The sequence below is a fragment of the Rhineura floridana genome, chromosome 1 (assembly GCF_030035675.1).
Source record: "Rhineura floridana isolate rRhiFlo1 chromosome 1, rRhiFlo1.hap2, whole genome shotgun sequence".
In the NCBI taxonomy this organism is placed as follows: domain Eukaryota; kingdom Metazoa; phylum Chordata; class Lepidosauria; order Squamata; family Rhineuridae; genus Rhineura; species Rhineura floridana.
The window spans coordinates 73127276-73144545 of record NC_084480.1 but is presented as its reverse complement, the minus strand read 5'-3'; the positions used below and the strand labels follow the sequence as shown (position 1 = coordinate 73144545).

General features: G+C 41.8%; 1 protein-coding gene across 2 annotated transcripts in view; it reads left to right on the top strand.

Moving 5' to 3' along the window:
• The window catches only part of TMEM232 (transmembrane protein 232), a 129595-nt gene that overhangs the window by 29791 nt on the left and 82534 nt on the right, over window positions 1-17270 (top strand). For both annotated transcript variants that reach the window (XM_061623796.1, XM_061623791.1), the window contains exon 2: window positions 14639-14789. In XM_061623796.1, the coding sequence (XP_061479780.1) occupies window positions 14656-14789 (134 nt within the window). In that variant the 5' untranslated portion in view covers window positions 14639-14655. The remainder of the gene's footprint in view (window positions 1-14638; window positions 14790-17270) is intronic.

The following is a 17270-nucleotide window of genomic DNA, read 5'->3' as shown; positions in this document are numbered from 1 at the left end:
TCTAAGCTTAATGGACAATATAAAAACTGACAAATCACCGGGCCCAGATGGCATCCACCCAAGAGTTCTCAAAGAACTCAAATGTGAAATTGCTGATCTGCTAACTAAAATATGTAATTTGTCCCTTGGGTCCTTCTCCGTGCCTGAGGACTGGAAAATGGCAAATGTAACGCCAATCTTCAAAAAGGGATCCAGGGGGGATCCCGGAAATTACAGGCCAGTAACCTTAACTTCTGTCCCTGGAAAACTGGTAGAAAGTATGATTAAAGCTAGATTAACTAAGCACATAGAAGAACAAGCCTTGCTGAAGCAGAGCCAGCATGGCTTCTGCAAGGGAAAGTCCTGTCTCAGTAACCTATTAGAATTCTTTGAGAGTGTCAACAAGCATATAGATAGAGGTGATCCAGTGGACATAGTGTACTTAGACTTTCAAAAAGCGTTTGACAAGGTACCTCACCAAAGGCTTCTGAGGAAGCTTAGCAGTCATGGAATAAGAGGAGAGGTCCTCTTGTGGATAAGGAATTGGTTAAGAAGCAGAAAGCAGAGAGTAGGAATAAATGGACAGTTCTCCCAATGGAGGGCTGTAGAAAGTGGAGTCCCTCAAGGATCGGTATTGGGACCTGTACTTTTCAACTTGTTCATTAATGACCTAGAATTAGGAGTGAGCAGTGAAGTGGCCAAGTTTGCTGATGACACTAAATTGTTCAGGGTTGTTAAAACAAAAAGGGATTGCGAAGAGCTCCAAAAAGACCTCTCCAAACTGAGTGAATGGGCGGAAAAATGGCAAATGCAATTCAATATAAACAAGTGTAAAATTATGCATATTGGAGCAAACAATCTTAATTTCACATATACGCTCATGGGGTCTGAACTGGCGGTGACCGACCAGGAGAGAGACCTCGGGGTTGTAGTGGACAGCACGATGAAAATGTCGTCCCAGTGTGCGGCAGCTGTGAAAAAGGCAAATTCCATGCTAGCGATAATTAGGAAAGGTATTGAAAATAAAACAGCCGATATCATAATGCCGTTGTATAAATCTATGGTGCGGCCACATTTGGAATACTGTGTACAGTTCTGGTCGCCTCATCTCAAACAGGATATTATAGAGTTGGAAAAGGTTCAGAAGAGGGCAACCAGAATGATCAAGGGGATGGAGCGACTCCCTTACGAGGAAAGGTTGCAGCATTTGGGGCTTTTTAGTTTAGAGAAAAGGCGGGTCAGAGGAGACATGATAGAAGTGTATAAAATTATGCATGGCATTGAGAAAGTGGATAGAGAAAAGTTCTTCTCCCTCTCTCATAATACTAGAACTCGTGGACATTCCAAGAAGCTGAATGTTGGAAGATTCAGGACAGACAAAAGGAAGTACTTCTTTACTCAGCGCATAGTTAAACTATGGAATTTGCTCCCACAAGATGCAGTAATGGCCACCAGCTTGGATGGCTTTAAAAGAAGATTAGACAAATTCATGGAGGACAGGGCTATCAATGGCTACTAGCCATGATGGCTGTGCTCTGCCACCCTAGTCAGAGGCAGCATGTTTCTGAAAACCAGTTGCCAGAAGCCTCAGGAGGGGAGAGTGTTCTTACACTCAGGTCCTGCTTGCGGGCTTCCCCCAGGCACCTGGTTGGCCACTGTGAGAACAGGATGCTGGACTAGATGGGCCACTGGCCTGATCCAGCAGGCTCTTCTTATGTTCTTATGTTCTTACCTATCTGGCATTTAGGAGCAGCATCTGGGGGCCTGAGAGCTGGCTGATAGGGCAACCAACAAACCTGCTGATGTGGGGAGGGCCAGAAGATGGCACAGTCGTTAAGTGCCTGGGCCACGTTCCCCTTACCTGGCAAGTCCTCCTCACAATGCCATATCTCCCTCTACCCATCACTTCACTAATTGGTGCTCCCTCAAATCTCCTCAGTTGGCTCTGAGTCCTCTCTCCCAGGCACATGACTCAAGACCCACAAAAAGGCAGGTAAAGCAGAAGCCGCCTCAGCCAGCCAGCTTATGTATCCCCTCCAGAAAAGGGACAGGTGGAAGAAATCAGCAACAGCTGGCTGAGTACCTGGGGCCTGGTCCTGCAAGGCATAACACCTGCCGAGTAGAAGTCCAACATGGAGAGCGTGGTGGTGGTGGTAGCTGAGCAGCAGCAGCAGCAGCAGCAGCAAGCAGGCAGGCAGGCTGGCAGTCAGCAGCAGCAAACGGCTCTCCTTCCCTGGACAGTGATGGTCCCCTTCCTCCTGCAGGCACTGGGTCTCTCCTTCTTTATCTAATAAAAGTTGATAAATTTTTGACACAATACCCCTATCCCTGTCTCTTGACTGGCAATCACTTGTGACTGAGTAAGATTGTCTTCCAAGATAAGGTCTTTAACAGTGGGTCCGTGACTGTGGAGGCCAATCCTAGATCCGCACAGCCTCCCACAGTGAGGACATATAACGCATTCTTGTATGTTATTTTCACCAGTACATTAATTTTGTGTGCACTTTCCCCTAATATATGCATTTTTGTTAACACTGCTTGGTTGGAGAATCACATTGCAGTATTCAAAGAAGTGCAAATTATGAAGGAAGGCTTTGTTTTGGTTTTCATATAGTTTCAGAAAGTGTGAATTTGATAAATTCAGCTTTAAATGCAAACTGAATCGAACTTCTCCCCCATCCCTACCTCGTAGTAGGGATTTTGGAATCCAGTCTTTGTCCCAGTCTTTATATATTTAATATGATCTATCCAGTGCTTGAAGAAGGGTGAGAAATCATCCCACTGTTTTACAGGCAGACTTAAAAACATTTCACTTTTTTCAATGGATGTAATTGTGGGGCAAACTATTAATCATGTGATTTGCCCATGAGTGCAAGATTAATATTTTTTTCCACAAATAGCCAGAGCGGGGTCCCTAGCCAGATCAGGACCCCGGTGGTGGTGGTGGTATAGCTTTAACCTTTGGCCTCCCCTGCAGTCCCAGTCTTGATTGCCCTCTCCCCTGGCTTCTGTTTGTATGGGGGAAAGCTATACCTTCAATCTGTGCAGGAGGCATTCTGGATTGGTATCACAAGGGGGCAAGGGGTTAGAGAACACTACTTCCCACACCAGGGTCCATCCTACACCAGATCAGGGCCCCCACACTGGCTATTTGTGAAAGAAAAATCCTACAGTTGAAAGGAAATCATATGTAGCTTAGTATGGATGAATATGAAATGAAACCATCCCATTACCTTTTTCCTTCCACTAGGAGCTCTGATCCATACCGACATTTGCATGTGTACATATATGATATTATTTCTCAAACTCAGTTATGCATTTATAAAACTGAAATGATATTAAACTCTTATTTACAGTGTAGTTAATCCAGATGCCCATTGTGAGGGTAGTCTTACTGCAGATATTATATTTTCCAGTGGTCAGATTACTACATACTATTCCCCCACTCCCCATTATCCTCACTGTTACTCTTGCTATATCAGCAAGTGATGAATCAACTTCTGGTATAACATTAAGGCTTGCTTGTGGAAGGTAGTGGGGTGGGATCTAGACTTTTACCAATTGGAAAGGCCTTTGCATAGCACTTTACATAGCAAATGTTAAGGATTCCGGGGCTTAAACCAGGAATTTTGTGACCCAGAGCTACCAAGGACCACGGGCCCAGGCCTGGCATTCTCAGACAGCTCCTGGTGTTCCCAATACATTGGCAGGGCTCAGTCATGCTCATATCTGGCCTGGGTCGATGAGCCAACATTTTAAATTTCCCATAATAGTCCTGAAGTACTGTCAGTCTGGAGTACTGTGGGAAATTTAGATAGCACCTTGTAGCAATCTGTTGCTGCTGTCAAATGAGCCTGTAGTCTGCCAGTGTATGAGGGAGCAAAGGGAAGGATCTCTTTGAGCCTGGAGCCAGCCTGTATGGGTCAAATGAGATACAGTACAGTAGGGGCTCGCTTTACAGTGCTTTGCTTTACGGCGCTTCACTAATGCAGTGGTCTCAATTAGATGCAATTAGACTAAAGCCCCACTCATATGGCGCTTGTTTCGCTTTTATGGCAGTTTTTGGGCGTCGGGCACCATTCTATTCAATCAGTTCCTCTTTTCAGGGGGGTCCGGAACGTAACCAGCCGTATGAGTGGGGCCCTCCTGTATAACACTTAGGTTGCATAACCCCCTCCTTTTGTTTAACAGAAAATAGCCTCAATAGTCTGCACATTTTAGTGATGGAGCAATATGGGAAGGGGTTGCATGTTGTCTATGATAAGAAGGATACAGTCAGTGGTGCTGTCAAGTTTGAGGTGTCCCTGAGCAAGATGCCTTTCAGAGCCAGTGTCCAGTCGTTACCTTCTCTGTTGCCTGTCTGTGATCTCTCCTCTTTCTTTCTTACCAACGGTGGCAGCAGTAGAAGTCCTTTTAATTTTCTTTCTTTCAAATTTATTTAAAATGTTTTTACCCACCCTTCATTCAATATCAAGGCAAGGTGCAGTAAAAAATGATTTTAAACCAACCCCTCCCCCCACAAAAGCCACACAACATAAAATGAGAACAGAGCAAATGATGACAGAATCAATAGGAACTTGAACAATATAAAACTTGGCCAAAAACATCAATATTCCATAAAGCTTTGCTGGCATTGTTCATTGTTGGTGCCAGTCATAATTTAAGAAGGAGGGTGTTCCATATCTGGGTCATCACCACAGAAAAGTCCCTTTCCCTGTGCTGCAGGACAACCAGAAGGGCCTGCACTGCTAATCTTAATACATAGGCTGTGTACACACCATATATTTAAACCAAATTCAAAGCACATTACTTCCCCCAAAGAATTCTGGAAACTATAGTTTTTAAGGGTGCTGGAAATTGTAGCTCTGTGAGGGGTAAACTACAGTTTCCAGGATTCTTTCAGGGAAATAATGTCCTTTAAATGTATGGTGTTTGTATGTATGCTGACATAGGTAGATTGGTACAGGAGGAGGCACTTCTTCAAATATTTATTTTTTTATTTAAGCCATTTCTATACTGCTTAATATATATATATATAAACCTCTAAGCAGTGTAGAGAAGATAAAACAACAGCAAATATTATAAAAATATACAATAAAGCCACAATACAAATACATACATAATACAAATTAACAAATAAATATTAAAACAATTGCCTTACACTTCTCCACTCAACATCTCTCAAGCTCCTGGCTCTCACCCAGGACTCCATTCATCCACCCTGGCTGTCCCCAAGGTCCAACACACACAAACCTCCCCCAAAGTCTCACAAGCTTTGCAGGGGATCCCAAAAATGGTGAACAGAAGGATGCGGGGGCAGCTGGAGGCCCAGGCCTCCCCTGTGTTGGAAGGCGCCATCGACAAGGGTGCCGTTCTTGCCGAGGCAGAGTAGTAGAAATGTGGGGCGTGGAAGGCGAGTTCTAGGTGGCAGTGCGAGATGAAGCTGGAGTGGCCCATGTTGAAGTCCACTGAGTCCTGTGAGGAGCCACGGCCCATCGTCACTGACACCTGCCGCATCACGAACTCCAGGTTGTGGCCCCAAAGACACACCAGCACCAGGCCCAAGGAGGAGCAGGAGGCCGCTGACACCAACTTATTCTATATTTCCTAACTCTTCCATCTCCATATCCTCAGGCTCACTCAGCTGCTGCTCCCCAGGCTTCTGCTGCTCCTGTTGCTGGTGGTAATTCATGTCAAGTGGCTGCAGGAGCTTGGGCTCAGGGGCCTGTGCCTTGACTGTGGGGAGCAACGAGGCAGCGGCTGGAGTTGCTGTCTAGGTCCTAAGTTGTTTAGAGTTTTATAAGTCAATACTGGCACCTTGAATTTGGCTTAGTAGCAAATTGCTAGTAAATTTTAAAAGAACAGATGTTAGGAAACATTTCATCGTAAGTCTAACATTGTGTATAAATATACATTTTCTTGCACCTTTTTATACCAGTCCATTTTTCTTTTCATCTGTATATTTTTTTTGCCAGTGTATAAGGATATATTTTATTTATTCATTCTGTTAATGTACAGTACTCTTATTTTTTCTGATATTGTTATTAGGACTGGTGCCAGAGGGCGGCCAGGTTGGGCCCTGGTCAAGGGCCCCTGTGGCCCAGAGGGGCCCTTGAAGGGCCCATTCCTAGGGTGGGAGGGTAGTGCTCTCTCTCAGTGATCCATGGCAGCGTCAAGTCCTGCAAACTGCAAAGGAAAGTCCTGTCTCAGTAACCTATTAGAATTCTTTGAGAGTGTCAACAAGCATATAGATAGAGGTGATCCAGTGGACATAGTGTACTTAGACTTTCAAAAAGCGTTTGACAAGGTACCTCACCAAAGACTTCTGAGGAAGCTTAGCAGTCATGGAATAAGAGGAGAGGTCCTCTTGTGGATAAGGAATTGGTTAAGAAGCAGAAAGCAGAGAGTAGGAATAAACGGACAGTTCTCCCAATGGAGGGCTGTAGAAAGTGGAGTCCCTCAAGGATCGGTACTGGGACCTGTACTTTTCAACTTGTTCATTAATGACCTAGAATTAGGAGTGAGCAGTGAAGTGGCCAGGTTTGCTGACGACACTAAATTGTTCAGGGTTGTTAAAACAAAGAAGGATTGCAAAGAGCTCCAAAAAGACCTCTCCAAACTGAGAGAATGGGCAGAAAAATGGCAAATGCAATTCAATATAAATAAGTGTAAAATTATGCATATTGGAGCAAAAAATCTTAATTTCACATATACGCTCATGGGGTCTGAACTGGTGGTGACCGACCAGGAGAGAGACCTCGGGGTTGTAGTGGACAGCACAATGAAAATGTTGACCCAGTGTGCGGCAGCTGTGAAAAAGGCAAATTCCATGCTAGCGATAATTAGGAAAGGTATTGAAAATAAAACAGCTGATATCATAATGCCGTTGTATAACTCTATGGTGCGGCTGCATTTGGAATACTGTGTACAGTTCTGCTCGCCTCATCTCAAAAAGGCTATTATAGAGTTGGAAAAGGTTCAGAAGAGGGCAACCAGAATGATCAAGGGGATGGAACGACTCGCTTACGAGGAAAGGTTGCAGCATTTGGGGCTTTTTAGTTTAGAGAAAAGACGGGTCAGAGGAGACATGATAGAAGTGTATAAAATTATGCATGGCATTGAGAAAGTGGATAGAGAAAAGTTCTTCTCCCTCTCTCATAATACTAGAACTCGTGGACATTCAAAGAAGCTGAATGTTGGAAGATTCAGGACAGACAAAAGGAAGTACTTCTTTACTCAGCGCATAGTTAAACTATGGAATTTGCTCCCACAAGATGCAGTAATGGCCACCAGCTTGGATGGCTTTAAAAGAAGATTAGACAAATTCATGGAGGACAGGGCTATCAATGGCTACTAGCCGTGATGGCTGTGCTCTGCCACCCTAGTCAGAGGCAGCATGCTTCTGAAAACCAGTTGCCGGAAGCCTCAGGAGGGGAGAGTGTTCTTGCACTCGGGTCCTGCTTGTGGGCTTCCCCCAGGCACCTGGTTGGCCACTGTGAGATCAGGATGCTGGACTAGATGGGCCACTGGCCTGATCCAGCAGGCTCTTCTTATGTTCTTATGTTCTTAAACTGACCCTGCCATGGATCATGGAGAGGGTGCTCCTAGGCACCCCCTAATACAGAGAGTGTGGGCTTCAATAAGCCCGCCCACCGCCTTACCTACCCCATCAGTATGAATGTCATCAGCGAAGATGGTGGCAGGGGCTTCCCTAAGCAGCTGATGCTCCCGCTGCCATCTTGGTTGATGGCAGGTATGCATCCTATGCATGCACATCATTCATATGACATAAGAGGTAGGTGGGGCACATGGGTGGGCTTATTAGGCCTGTGCTGCCTGTATGGGGAGGATGTTGGGCTATGGCACCATACACGGGGTAGGCTGGTGCTCAAGGGCCCTGTCATGCTGGCCCTGAGTGTTATTTTGCTGCTTATATTTATGCTGTATATATATTTATCTTCAAATAAACTGTTAAGTCCATAAAAAGGAGAGAGAGAACATTTATGTAGTGGGCATGTTTCTGCAGTCAGAGTATAGCTCCAGGTAGTAAGGCCCACCATTTTCATTTCTCAGTCCACTTGGAGCCAAGAAGCAATTGTTAAGGATTGTGGGCACACTATCTGGAACAACATGCCATATGTAAAATATAAAAATTGTGGGACTGTTCCTGTGGCACTGTGGATGCCCCCAGGGGCTACGGGGCTACTGTCTAGCACCACCGGATGTAGGGAAGGCTTGGGCACAAACAACTTGTTTTTTATTTACAAATGCTTTCTTACCGGTTTTGTCTCCTTTTGCTCTTCCCTCTACTTTGCTCTCTGTCCATTCCTCTCCCTCCTGTCTCTTTCTCCCAGGCCTCTCAAGGGACATACTGTGTGTGGGAGGGAGAATCCAATCTGGGATAGGACTACAATGGAAATACAAAAGCTATATTTCATCGTCCTGCTGTTTTTCACTTAAAATTATGTCTCTCCCAGATGCATTTTCTCCTGTGGAGAAAAAGATAGGGGTCCCATATTTCCTCCCCCCACACTCCCTGTCTGTTTAGGGAAGACAAACCTGGTGATGGTTTTTAGTGAGAAAACACTAGGAAGAGAAAGGCAGTGGTCTATTCCTAACAGTGGTATCAAAATTATTAATGATTTTCTGAATTAGGATGATAATCAGAAACAGCATGCTGGCATGAATAAAATATACATTTATGTTATTTAAATTCTGTTGAAGTTCTTATAATCAAGGAGAGATACACGGGATTTTGGCATGGGTAAGAAGACAGCATTGAACGAGGTTTGCATGCGAAACAATGCTACAATTGTTCATTCATTATGCTTTTGTCAGAAGCGTAAAGATTTAGCTGATGGGAACCTCAAACCTGATTAAAAATTGTAAATTGCCACTCTACTGAAGCATTTTATAAGGAAAAAGAATTTAGATGTATTTGAAATTAACATAGGCAGAATGGTGATTTATCATTCCAACAATGCAAAAAAATCAGAATGATCTTTTCAGAAATTCAAGGTAATCTGCTCTTTCATTAGGTAGAGCTTTTCATTCCCATTTTGCTTATGTCTACAAAGGGTGAAGATGGATGGTAGATTAGATTTGGTAAAAATTGAGGCCTTGAATATCTTAACACCTAGTTTGTTAACCAGACTGGTTGAAGCAGTTCTGCCTTAACACAATGTCATAAGCACCAGAGCACAAAGCTCTGTCCTGTTTGAGTTATGTACAGCATTCTAATGTGTTGCAGAATAAAATGATGAAACACTATATTCATCTTTTTGTTGTTAAAGGCTCTTAACTATGAAAGCATGATAGTTCAAGAGATGTGGGTCAGCTATAACCTGCCTAAGAAACTGAAGGAATAATATGAGAAACAATATTGTTATGCGATCTCATCTATTTACTGGGATACTTTGGTCAGTTTTGACCATGTTACTACAAAAAGACACACCAGAAGTAGGATATATTGATGGAGAGTGCACATGAGCCCAGTTCAGACATAACAGAAAGCCATGGTTTCCTACGTGTGAATTAATCTGCACAAGCCTAATTTGAAATCACAGTTTGATCCTGCCTTGTTCTTACTAACTACCTTTATGCTACTGAACTAAGTTTAAGGCTTTACTATTAGTGTAACCCAAACAACTTGGGACCAGGTTACCTGAAGGACTACCCAGGTGTACTTGCCTGTTCTCTACTATCATTAGGGGAAGCTCTCCTAGTGCTGCCACATGCTCCTTCAGCCTCCTCCATGGCCACCTGGAGCAGAGCCTTTAATGTCTGCCTACCTGAATGGGGCTGCAGCAGGGCTGGGTCAGGTTGGGGTTGCATGGGTGCACCATTGAGGGTGCCAGATTGGCTCTGCTGCTACACCCTAGCCCCATCCAGATAAGCCGAGACATTGGTGTCAAGAGGGGGGCTCTGTGTCTCTATCCCACTACATGAGCTGCTCCCACCCTTTTAATAGCAGAGAAGAGCCAGCAATATGAAGCTCCTGATTGTTAATCAAGATGTTTTTGTTAAGCAGGTCTTTTCAGATATATATATAGTGGTGGTGGTGGGTTCACTGATTTTTATCTCTGTTTTATTATATTTTATGGTTTTAACCTTCTGTACTGCTTTGGTACTATGGAAGGATAAGCTATTTATAAATACATCAAATAAATAAATAAATACTGTAAACCACAATTCCCTGAATTCTGTTGACACAGAGGTCTGTGCTTAGTTTAAAAGTGGAAGCTTTCAGTCTTCTCTTCTAGCATGAATGTGGAAGAGTTAGAAGGGGTAGTATGTGAGCCTGAGTCTTGTTCACAGGAAGCCATATTTTCTCATTATGTTGGAACCAGGCTTAATGGTTCTAGAACAAATAACTGAAGAGACAGATAAGCCCTCTTCAGGCAATCAGCCTGGACACATGATAAGGCAGGGTTCTGGATCACAAGGAGACTGGTGTGTTCAGGCAATGAACTTACAAGCCCCCTTCAGGTTTTTATGCTAAACATACTAAGATCGGCAGTGGAGGGGATGAGGCCAGTGATGCTGAAGGCAGGGCTGATGTGTGCAACCCTGTCTCTTTACACAATTTTGTCCTCGTGTGTCCAGGTTCAGTGCCTGAAGAAGGCTATAGAAAATGGAAATGCTTTCTGTCATGGTGTATGATTCATCATACACTAGGAGAGGTATGGAAATTTTGCACCTCCCTTCATAACTGACTGTATTTCCTTAAGGAAGCCCACCGCAAACGTCAACTGTAATTTTACTCAAACTGGCATCTCATAACTTAAGATCATAACTGAAGTGAAACGTATCCTATCTCATAATTCCTTCTAATGGTGAACTCAAGTGACTGAATGCCTATTGGCTTGAAAATGAAATCGAACCACCCAAAAATAAGGTAGTATTCCTTTATACCCAGCAGATTCCCTAAGCGTACTAAAGTATATATGTTTGTAAGCAAAAGGAAAAAGCTTTAAAAAAACAAAATTGTGCAGGTGTGTGAGCTTCGACAAGGTACAGAATGTTGATGCAATGTGGTTTTACAGTTATAAAGGGCTCAGTTTTGTGGCTGGGACCCTCCTGTACTTTATAGCACAGCAAGGAAAGGCCATATTATACAGCCACAAGAGTGGCTGTATACTATAGTCAGCATGGATTTTTCGCATTCCGCAATGTTAAATTGAAAATACCCCCCATGCCATTCTGATCCTTCCTGTAAGCTAATTTCAAAACAAAACCTTACAAAACTTATAGTCCTGAACTCACAAATTCTTGCTTAACAACCCTCTAAATTTTCATGGTGATACACAAAACAGTGAGAGAGAATCGAGAGTTCAAAGTGTAAAAAGGGAGAGAAAAAACCAGACCCCTTTTGGATTTTTTTCTGTCAGAGTTCTCATAAACTGTTGAAATTCATTAAAAATCAGCCATGTTCACAGAGTACCTGTAATCCTATTACTGACCTTGCCCCATACTCTGACCTTCATTGTCTGCAGTTTAAAAGTTAAAAAAATGCCTGGCTGATTTTTAATTAATTTAAGAAATGTTGGCTTGAACTCAATGATAATGTCAGGCATGCTCAGTAAGAACCAACTGTCAGTGTTCTAAAAGCCAGACTCATAGCTGCTGGGCTTGCCTAGTCAGGGAGCCACACCCACACCAGACTTTAATTTCACGTGAGACAGTCATGACTTCCCTCAGAGAATCCTGAGAAGTGTAGTTTGTGAAGGGTGATGAGGGGAGGCTCCTATTCCCCTGACAGAACTCCAGTGGCCAGAGTGGTTTAACAATCAGCCGCTCTGATTGAAGCTCTGTGAGTGGAACAGGGCATCTCCTAGCAACTCTCAGCACCCTTCACTAACTACACTTCCCAGGGTTCTTTGGGAGAAGCCATGACTGTCTAAAGTGAAATAAAGGTCTGGTGTGGATGTGGCCAGGGACAGCTTTGGTTTAAATTTGGGGGGGAGGCTACATGTGCCTGCTGTAGAATAAAAAGGTGGAAACCCTGAAAAAGAATGATACTGTTCACAATGTTTTCCTTTTGGAAAGGAAAGGGGACTCCTCTCTACCCAGTGCCCACTCACCCAATCTCCTCCCCTCCTCCTCCCTCCTATCCCCTCCCTCTTCCCCCTTCCCTCCCTCTTCCTTCATCCTCCCTTTCCCTCCCCCATCCCCTTCCAATCCTCTCCTTCCCCCTCCCCTCAGAGAGGAGGTCAGGTCCCCTGCTCCTCTGGTGCATTCACTTTAGCCGCCCAATTTGGAAGAGGTGTGGAGGTGTCCTCTGCCCAGCTCTGCCTAGCTAAGCTGGCCTCCACCTGCCTAAACTGTGGGTAGGCAGAGGCTACCACTAGTGGTAGGCAGTGCAAACCCCTAAAATGGAATGAGAAGTGGAGCTGAGCTAGCAAAGGATCCACCAGCAAGTTGTGGCAGGGGGCTTGATCCAGGTCTTTTGGCTGTCATAATACAAGATTTTCCTGCCCTCTTCCTTCATCTCTGGTAGCGGTGGCTCTGCTGCTCTACTGAACTCTGCTGTTGCACTGGCAGGGTTAGGATTGCATCCTAATTATATCTTTAAATTGATATTTATATTCCATTTTCACAGTAGAACCAAGTCCTTGGCCTTTTCTCACTCTACATGCACATTTGCTTTGGATCGGTTCCTTCAAAGATTGTATTTTCAATTAAAATAACTGCTATATACCAGAACCTAAATTTATTTTTCCAGCCCAGATGCTTCAGTTTCTGCTGCCCAGGACTGCTGGATGTCACTAGTGTCAACAATGGCAATCATAGTGCCTCTCATTTTTAGAACTGGTCAGTTATGAGCTAGGATCCACCTTCCATTGCCTGCCCCCAGCATCTAGTTTGTATACTAAATACGCTTCCTAGGAAGTAAGCCCCACTGAGCATGGCTTGCTTCTGACTAAATATGCATAGAAATAATAATATAAGAAGAGCCCTGCTGGATCAGACCAAATGCTTGCCTAGTCAAGCATTCTGTTTTCACAGTGGCCAACAGCAGCCTATGTGAAGTCCAGAAGTAAGACATGAATGCAGTAGCACTCCCACTCAGGACCCCCAGCAACTGGGATTCACACTGCCTCTGATACTGGGGGTAAAGTATAATCTTTATGATTAGTAACGATTGATAATCTGATCCTCCATGAATTTGTCTGATCCCTTTTAAAGCCATCTAAGTTGGTGGCCATCTTGTGATAGTGAATACAAGCTAGCACTGTAAAGGTATGTTCCTAAGCATATTTACTAGAGAGTAAGTTCTATTTAACTCAGTGAGGGTTACTTCTAAATAAGCATACTTAAGACCACTTCGTAAGTCCTTAGTTAATAGCAGCTTATACCAGCAATTGGCACATGTATCTTGCCTTTGTTATTTTCTATAACAATTGAACATAACAAAAACCCCAGTCCTGTAGCCTCCTCCAGTTTTTGTCTTACAGAGACTTCTCATGGTCATGTGGTTCAGACTTTGTAATTTTAAGCTTTCTGTTGTTTTCACTGAGACACATTATGAAAGGAAATATGAACACTGTGTTGATTCACTAAGGTTGCAATCTTAAATGTAATTACTAGGAAGTAAATTCTCCTCAATGGGACAACTTCTGAGTAAACATTCTTAGGATTATACTGCATGACTCCCAATTTTTAACATGAGCATGAAAAAAATAGCAATCCTGAAAGCACTTATGCCTGTAAAAACTGGCTAATTTCACTATATCATTGTAAGGAAGACAACTATGCTCCATGCAGATTCTGCCAATAATATTTCTTTTAATAAAATATGTCTCTATTGTGCTAAAGCTATTGCCTGCTTTCCTTTGGAAGGGCCATTGTAGAATTTGTTATCTCTGTCTATCTAAAAGGGTAATTGAAAAAGAGTTTTAAAATGTGCTTCTTCAATCACGGTAAACTACATTTTCACGTTTTCCTCTGAAATTTCATTGCCTAATATCACTAGGTTACTTATTGATATTTAGAATTTTAGTTTATATTTTCTCAAGTTTCTTTTTAAAATTGTGCATAGCACTATTTTATTGATGTTTCATTGTCTTAATTATCTTAATTGTGTTAATGCTAGTGTGGATATTTTAATTTTTTGGTATCTTATTGTTATGATCATAATTCCAATAAATAATAAAATTTGATTTGATAAACTTGGATTCAATTACTCTAGACTGTGAGATTGGAGAGCTGCTACATAACTCTCTGATCAATAAGTAGTTATGCTGAAGTAGTGGGAGTAAAATCAATGGAATAAATTGGCTTAAATCCAAGTGCTTTCACTTAACTGTGTTGTGGACTGCAGAGTAAATCAATAAGTTTAACCATAATGCAATTACAATTCAATCATTTTATTATGATTTTATTTGTTATTCATTATCCTGATCTAATAGAAATGGAGTTTCACCAGTAGAACCATTGAGGTTGCATATTCAAGGTTGTTAGATAGTATTTACCATCCAAGGACCTCCAGATGACTTTTGTTTTGTTTTTGCTTTTCCCTGTAATGTGGGACAGAAAAGAGCTGCAACATGGTAGAACATATTTACATTTTGACTGCAAATGGTAGCTTCCTCCCAAGGTATAAAGGCTTAAGATTGCATTTCTATATGGTTGTGACATTTTGTAACTTTTTTTTTAGACTGATTTTACAACATCATGCCCATTATAAAGGTGCCCGTGTTACACAGATTTGGCATTGTATCCCATGAGGAACATAGAAAACTGCAACAGAGACTGTTGGCTAAATATCTGAAAGAAGCTTCACCTACGCCCAAGAAAGGAAAACACTTGTAAGTTCAACAAAACAATATCATTATATATAGCATACTGGCACACGGACAAAGGTTTTCAGTGTTTCCACAGAGCTCCTGTGTTAACTCATGCCTTTTTAGCAACAGGCCATTTGACTTGCAGGAGTGTTAACGACATACTCATTAACATGGAGCATGGAGAAGGAATAAACAGGAAAAAGTATTTTATGGAAGGCTTTAAAGAAAACACCAGGAAACAACCATTTGATTAGGAGTGGGTGATACATAAGAAGCCAAAGATGATCCCCAAATTATAATACTGTAGACATGGCAAACAACACTGTCCTCAGGCTATGTATGAGCTAGGTTATTGCCTGCTGGTCTGAGACTTACTGGAAATTATTTATAAGGCTCATACTTTGTAAGTGGAGATTAGGTGTCCATTAGAGCTTTCAAAGGTAGAATGTATCTGCCGATCTTGCTCTAGGCCTAGTAATAGAATCCATATTAAATCTCTATTAACTCAAACCCAAATATTTGGATGCAAAAGGGAAAGATGTAAAATGAATGAAAGTCATTTGTAGCAGTATCCTAGTTTAATTAAATAGATTTTAAAACTAGTTAGTATTTTCCTTATTAATATTTCTTTCATCATGTCACATAGAGTTCTTCAGATGCATTAATGCTTTTGATGTTAACTGATTAGGATTCTTTCCTATGAAGCCTAGATCCTGAGAAGATAGCAGAGGTTTAAGATGTCAAATGAGATAAATAATTGATAATTTGTTTATAGAGGGCTAGTAATTTCACTTAAGAAATCAGTTGCAGTTCTTCATGTTCTTTACAGAGTGACTTGAAATATTAATATCTGTCACATACCAGTTTGTAGTTTATGAAGTATAGAATCAGTTGCTAAGCTATAATATTAGAAATTGATTTTTTTTATTTTAAAGATACCACTGTTATTAATTGGCATATTAATATCTGTAACAAAGATGATTCACAATGATGCAGTGAAGAAAGAATTATGTTTACCTGCTAGAATATATTTATTATTTGATTTATATCCCGCCCTTCCTCCCTGCAGGAGCCCAGGGTGGCATAGTTAGTCTGCAACATATCTCTAACTCCTTCACCAACAAAGACTTAAAAGTTGTGAAGAATTTACTCTTTCAAACATGATGACATTCTTACATGGAAGTGCCTTGTAATGTGTTATGTACTCACCTGCTATATATGTTCTGAGAAGATACAAGCAGTAAATGTAAATACAATTGTAAACCATGATAGTCTATAAATAAATTACTGGCTGTTTCTTGCAAAGAACTGTATTACATGAAGGAAAGTCATTATCTTGAAAACAGCACGATGGTAATCAGAAGTGAAGGGTTTAATAATCAATATTTTTCTGTAGTATTCATATTCTAATTATTGGCTGCTGTTGAAACACTCAATAACATTATACATTTAGTTTTCTGCTTCTGCAATTATCAAAGTCTGTAGTTGTTACTGTTGTAAAGTCAGCAAGCTCTGCTTTTGTAAAACTTGTAATAAGAAGTATACTCTTTACCTTCTGAAAGCTATAGTGTTCTGTCCCCAGATTCCAATGTCCTTACTTATGAAAGTTGTCTTCTCTGCAAATATCAGTGGTTAAAATAGCTATTTTAGTCATTGTCATTGAGATAAGCTGCGTGTGACAGAGTGTGACGTATCCAATAAAGCCTTCCAACTTCTACACATAAACCTACAAATGTTTTCTACCCTTTCTATAATGCATCACAGGTTACAGTAGTATCTGTCAAACAATTGATCATAAGGCCAAAGTTATTTGTAAAATGCATTCTACTCAGTAATTATAGAAAAGCAAACTGGAGATGATTATTTTGTCTTGGGACTTGTAAATTAGAGAATGATAATACTAGTTTTGATTCCTCTTTCCACAGCTGGAGGAAATCTAAAATGCCATAGTTAATGTAACAGTATTTTCTGCTTCTAATGTGTACTCTGTGGCCTAGTTTGCATGCTATGGTAAGCCAAACAATGGCCTACCGGGACCACACAAACTTGCTGGCTTTCAGTGGGCGAAATCTGATACGGCTGTGGAGTTGCTTTCCATCCAACAGAGTTGTCCACTATCATAAGAAAAAGGGAGGCAATTTTCACCAATTCTCCCTCCCCTTGCAGCCCACATGCTGTTCTGGAGGGTCTCCCAAATTGCTGGAACAGATTTTCAGAGGATGTAAGGGCTGCAACAAGAATCAATGAAGATTTCCTGCCCTTCTCTTAGCATCAGTAGATGCCTCTGCTGGATCAAAAGCAAGCCCTTCCACATGCAGAGCAGCATCATTAGATCCCACTATCTATTTTTTGTAAGCCACCTTGAATACATTTTTGGGGGGAAAAGGCCGCTTATAATAAACAAACAAACAAACAAACAAACAAATATTTCCAGTGTTTCATGAAAGAAAAGTATTGAACTTGTCGCAAGCAAGTAAAGTCTTTGCCTGCTGGCAAAACAAC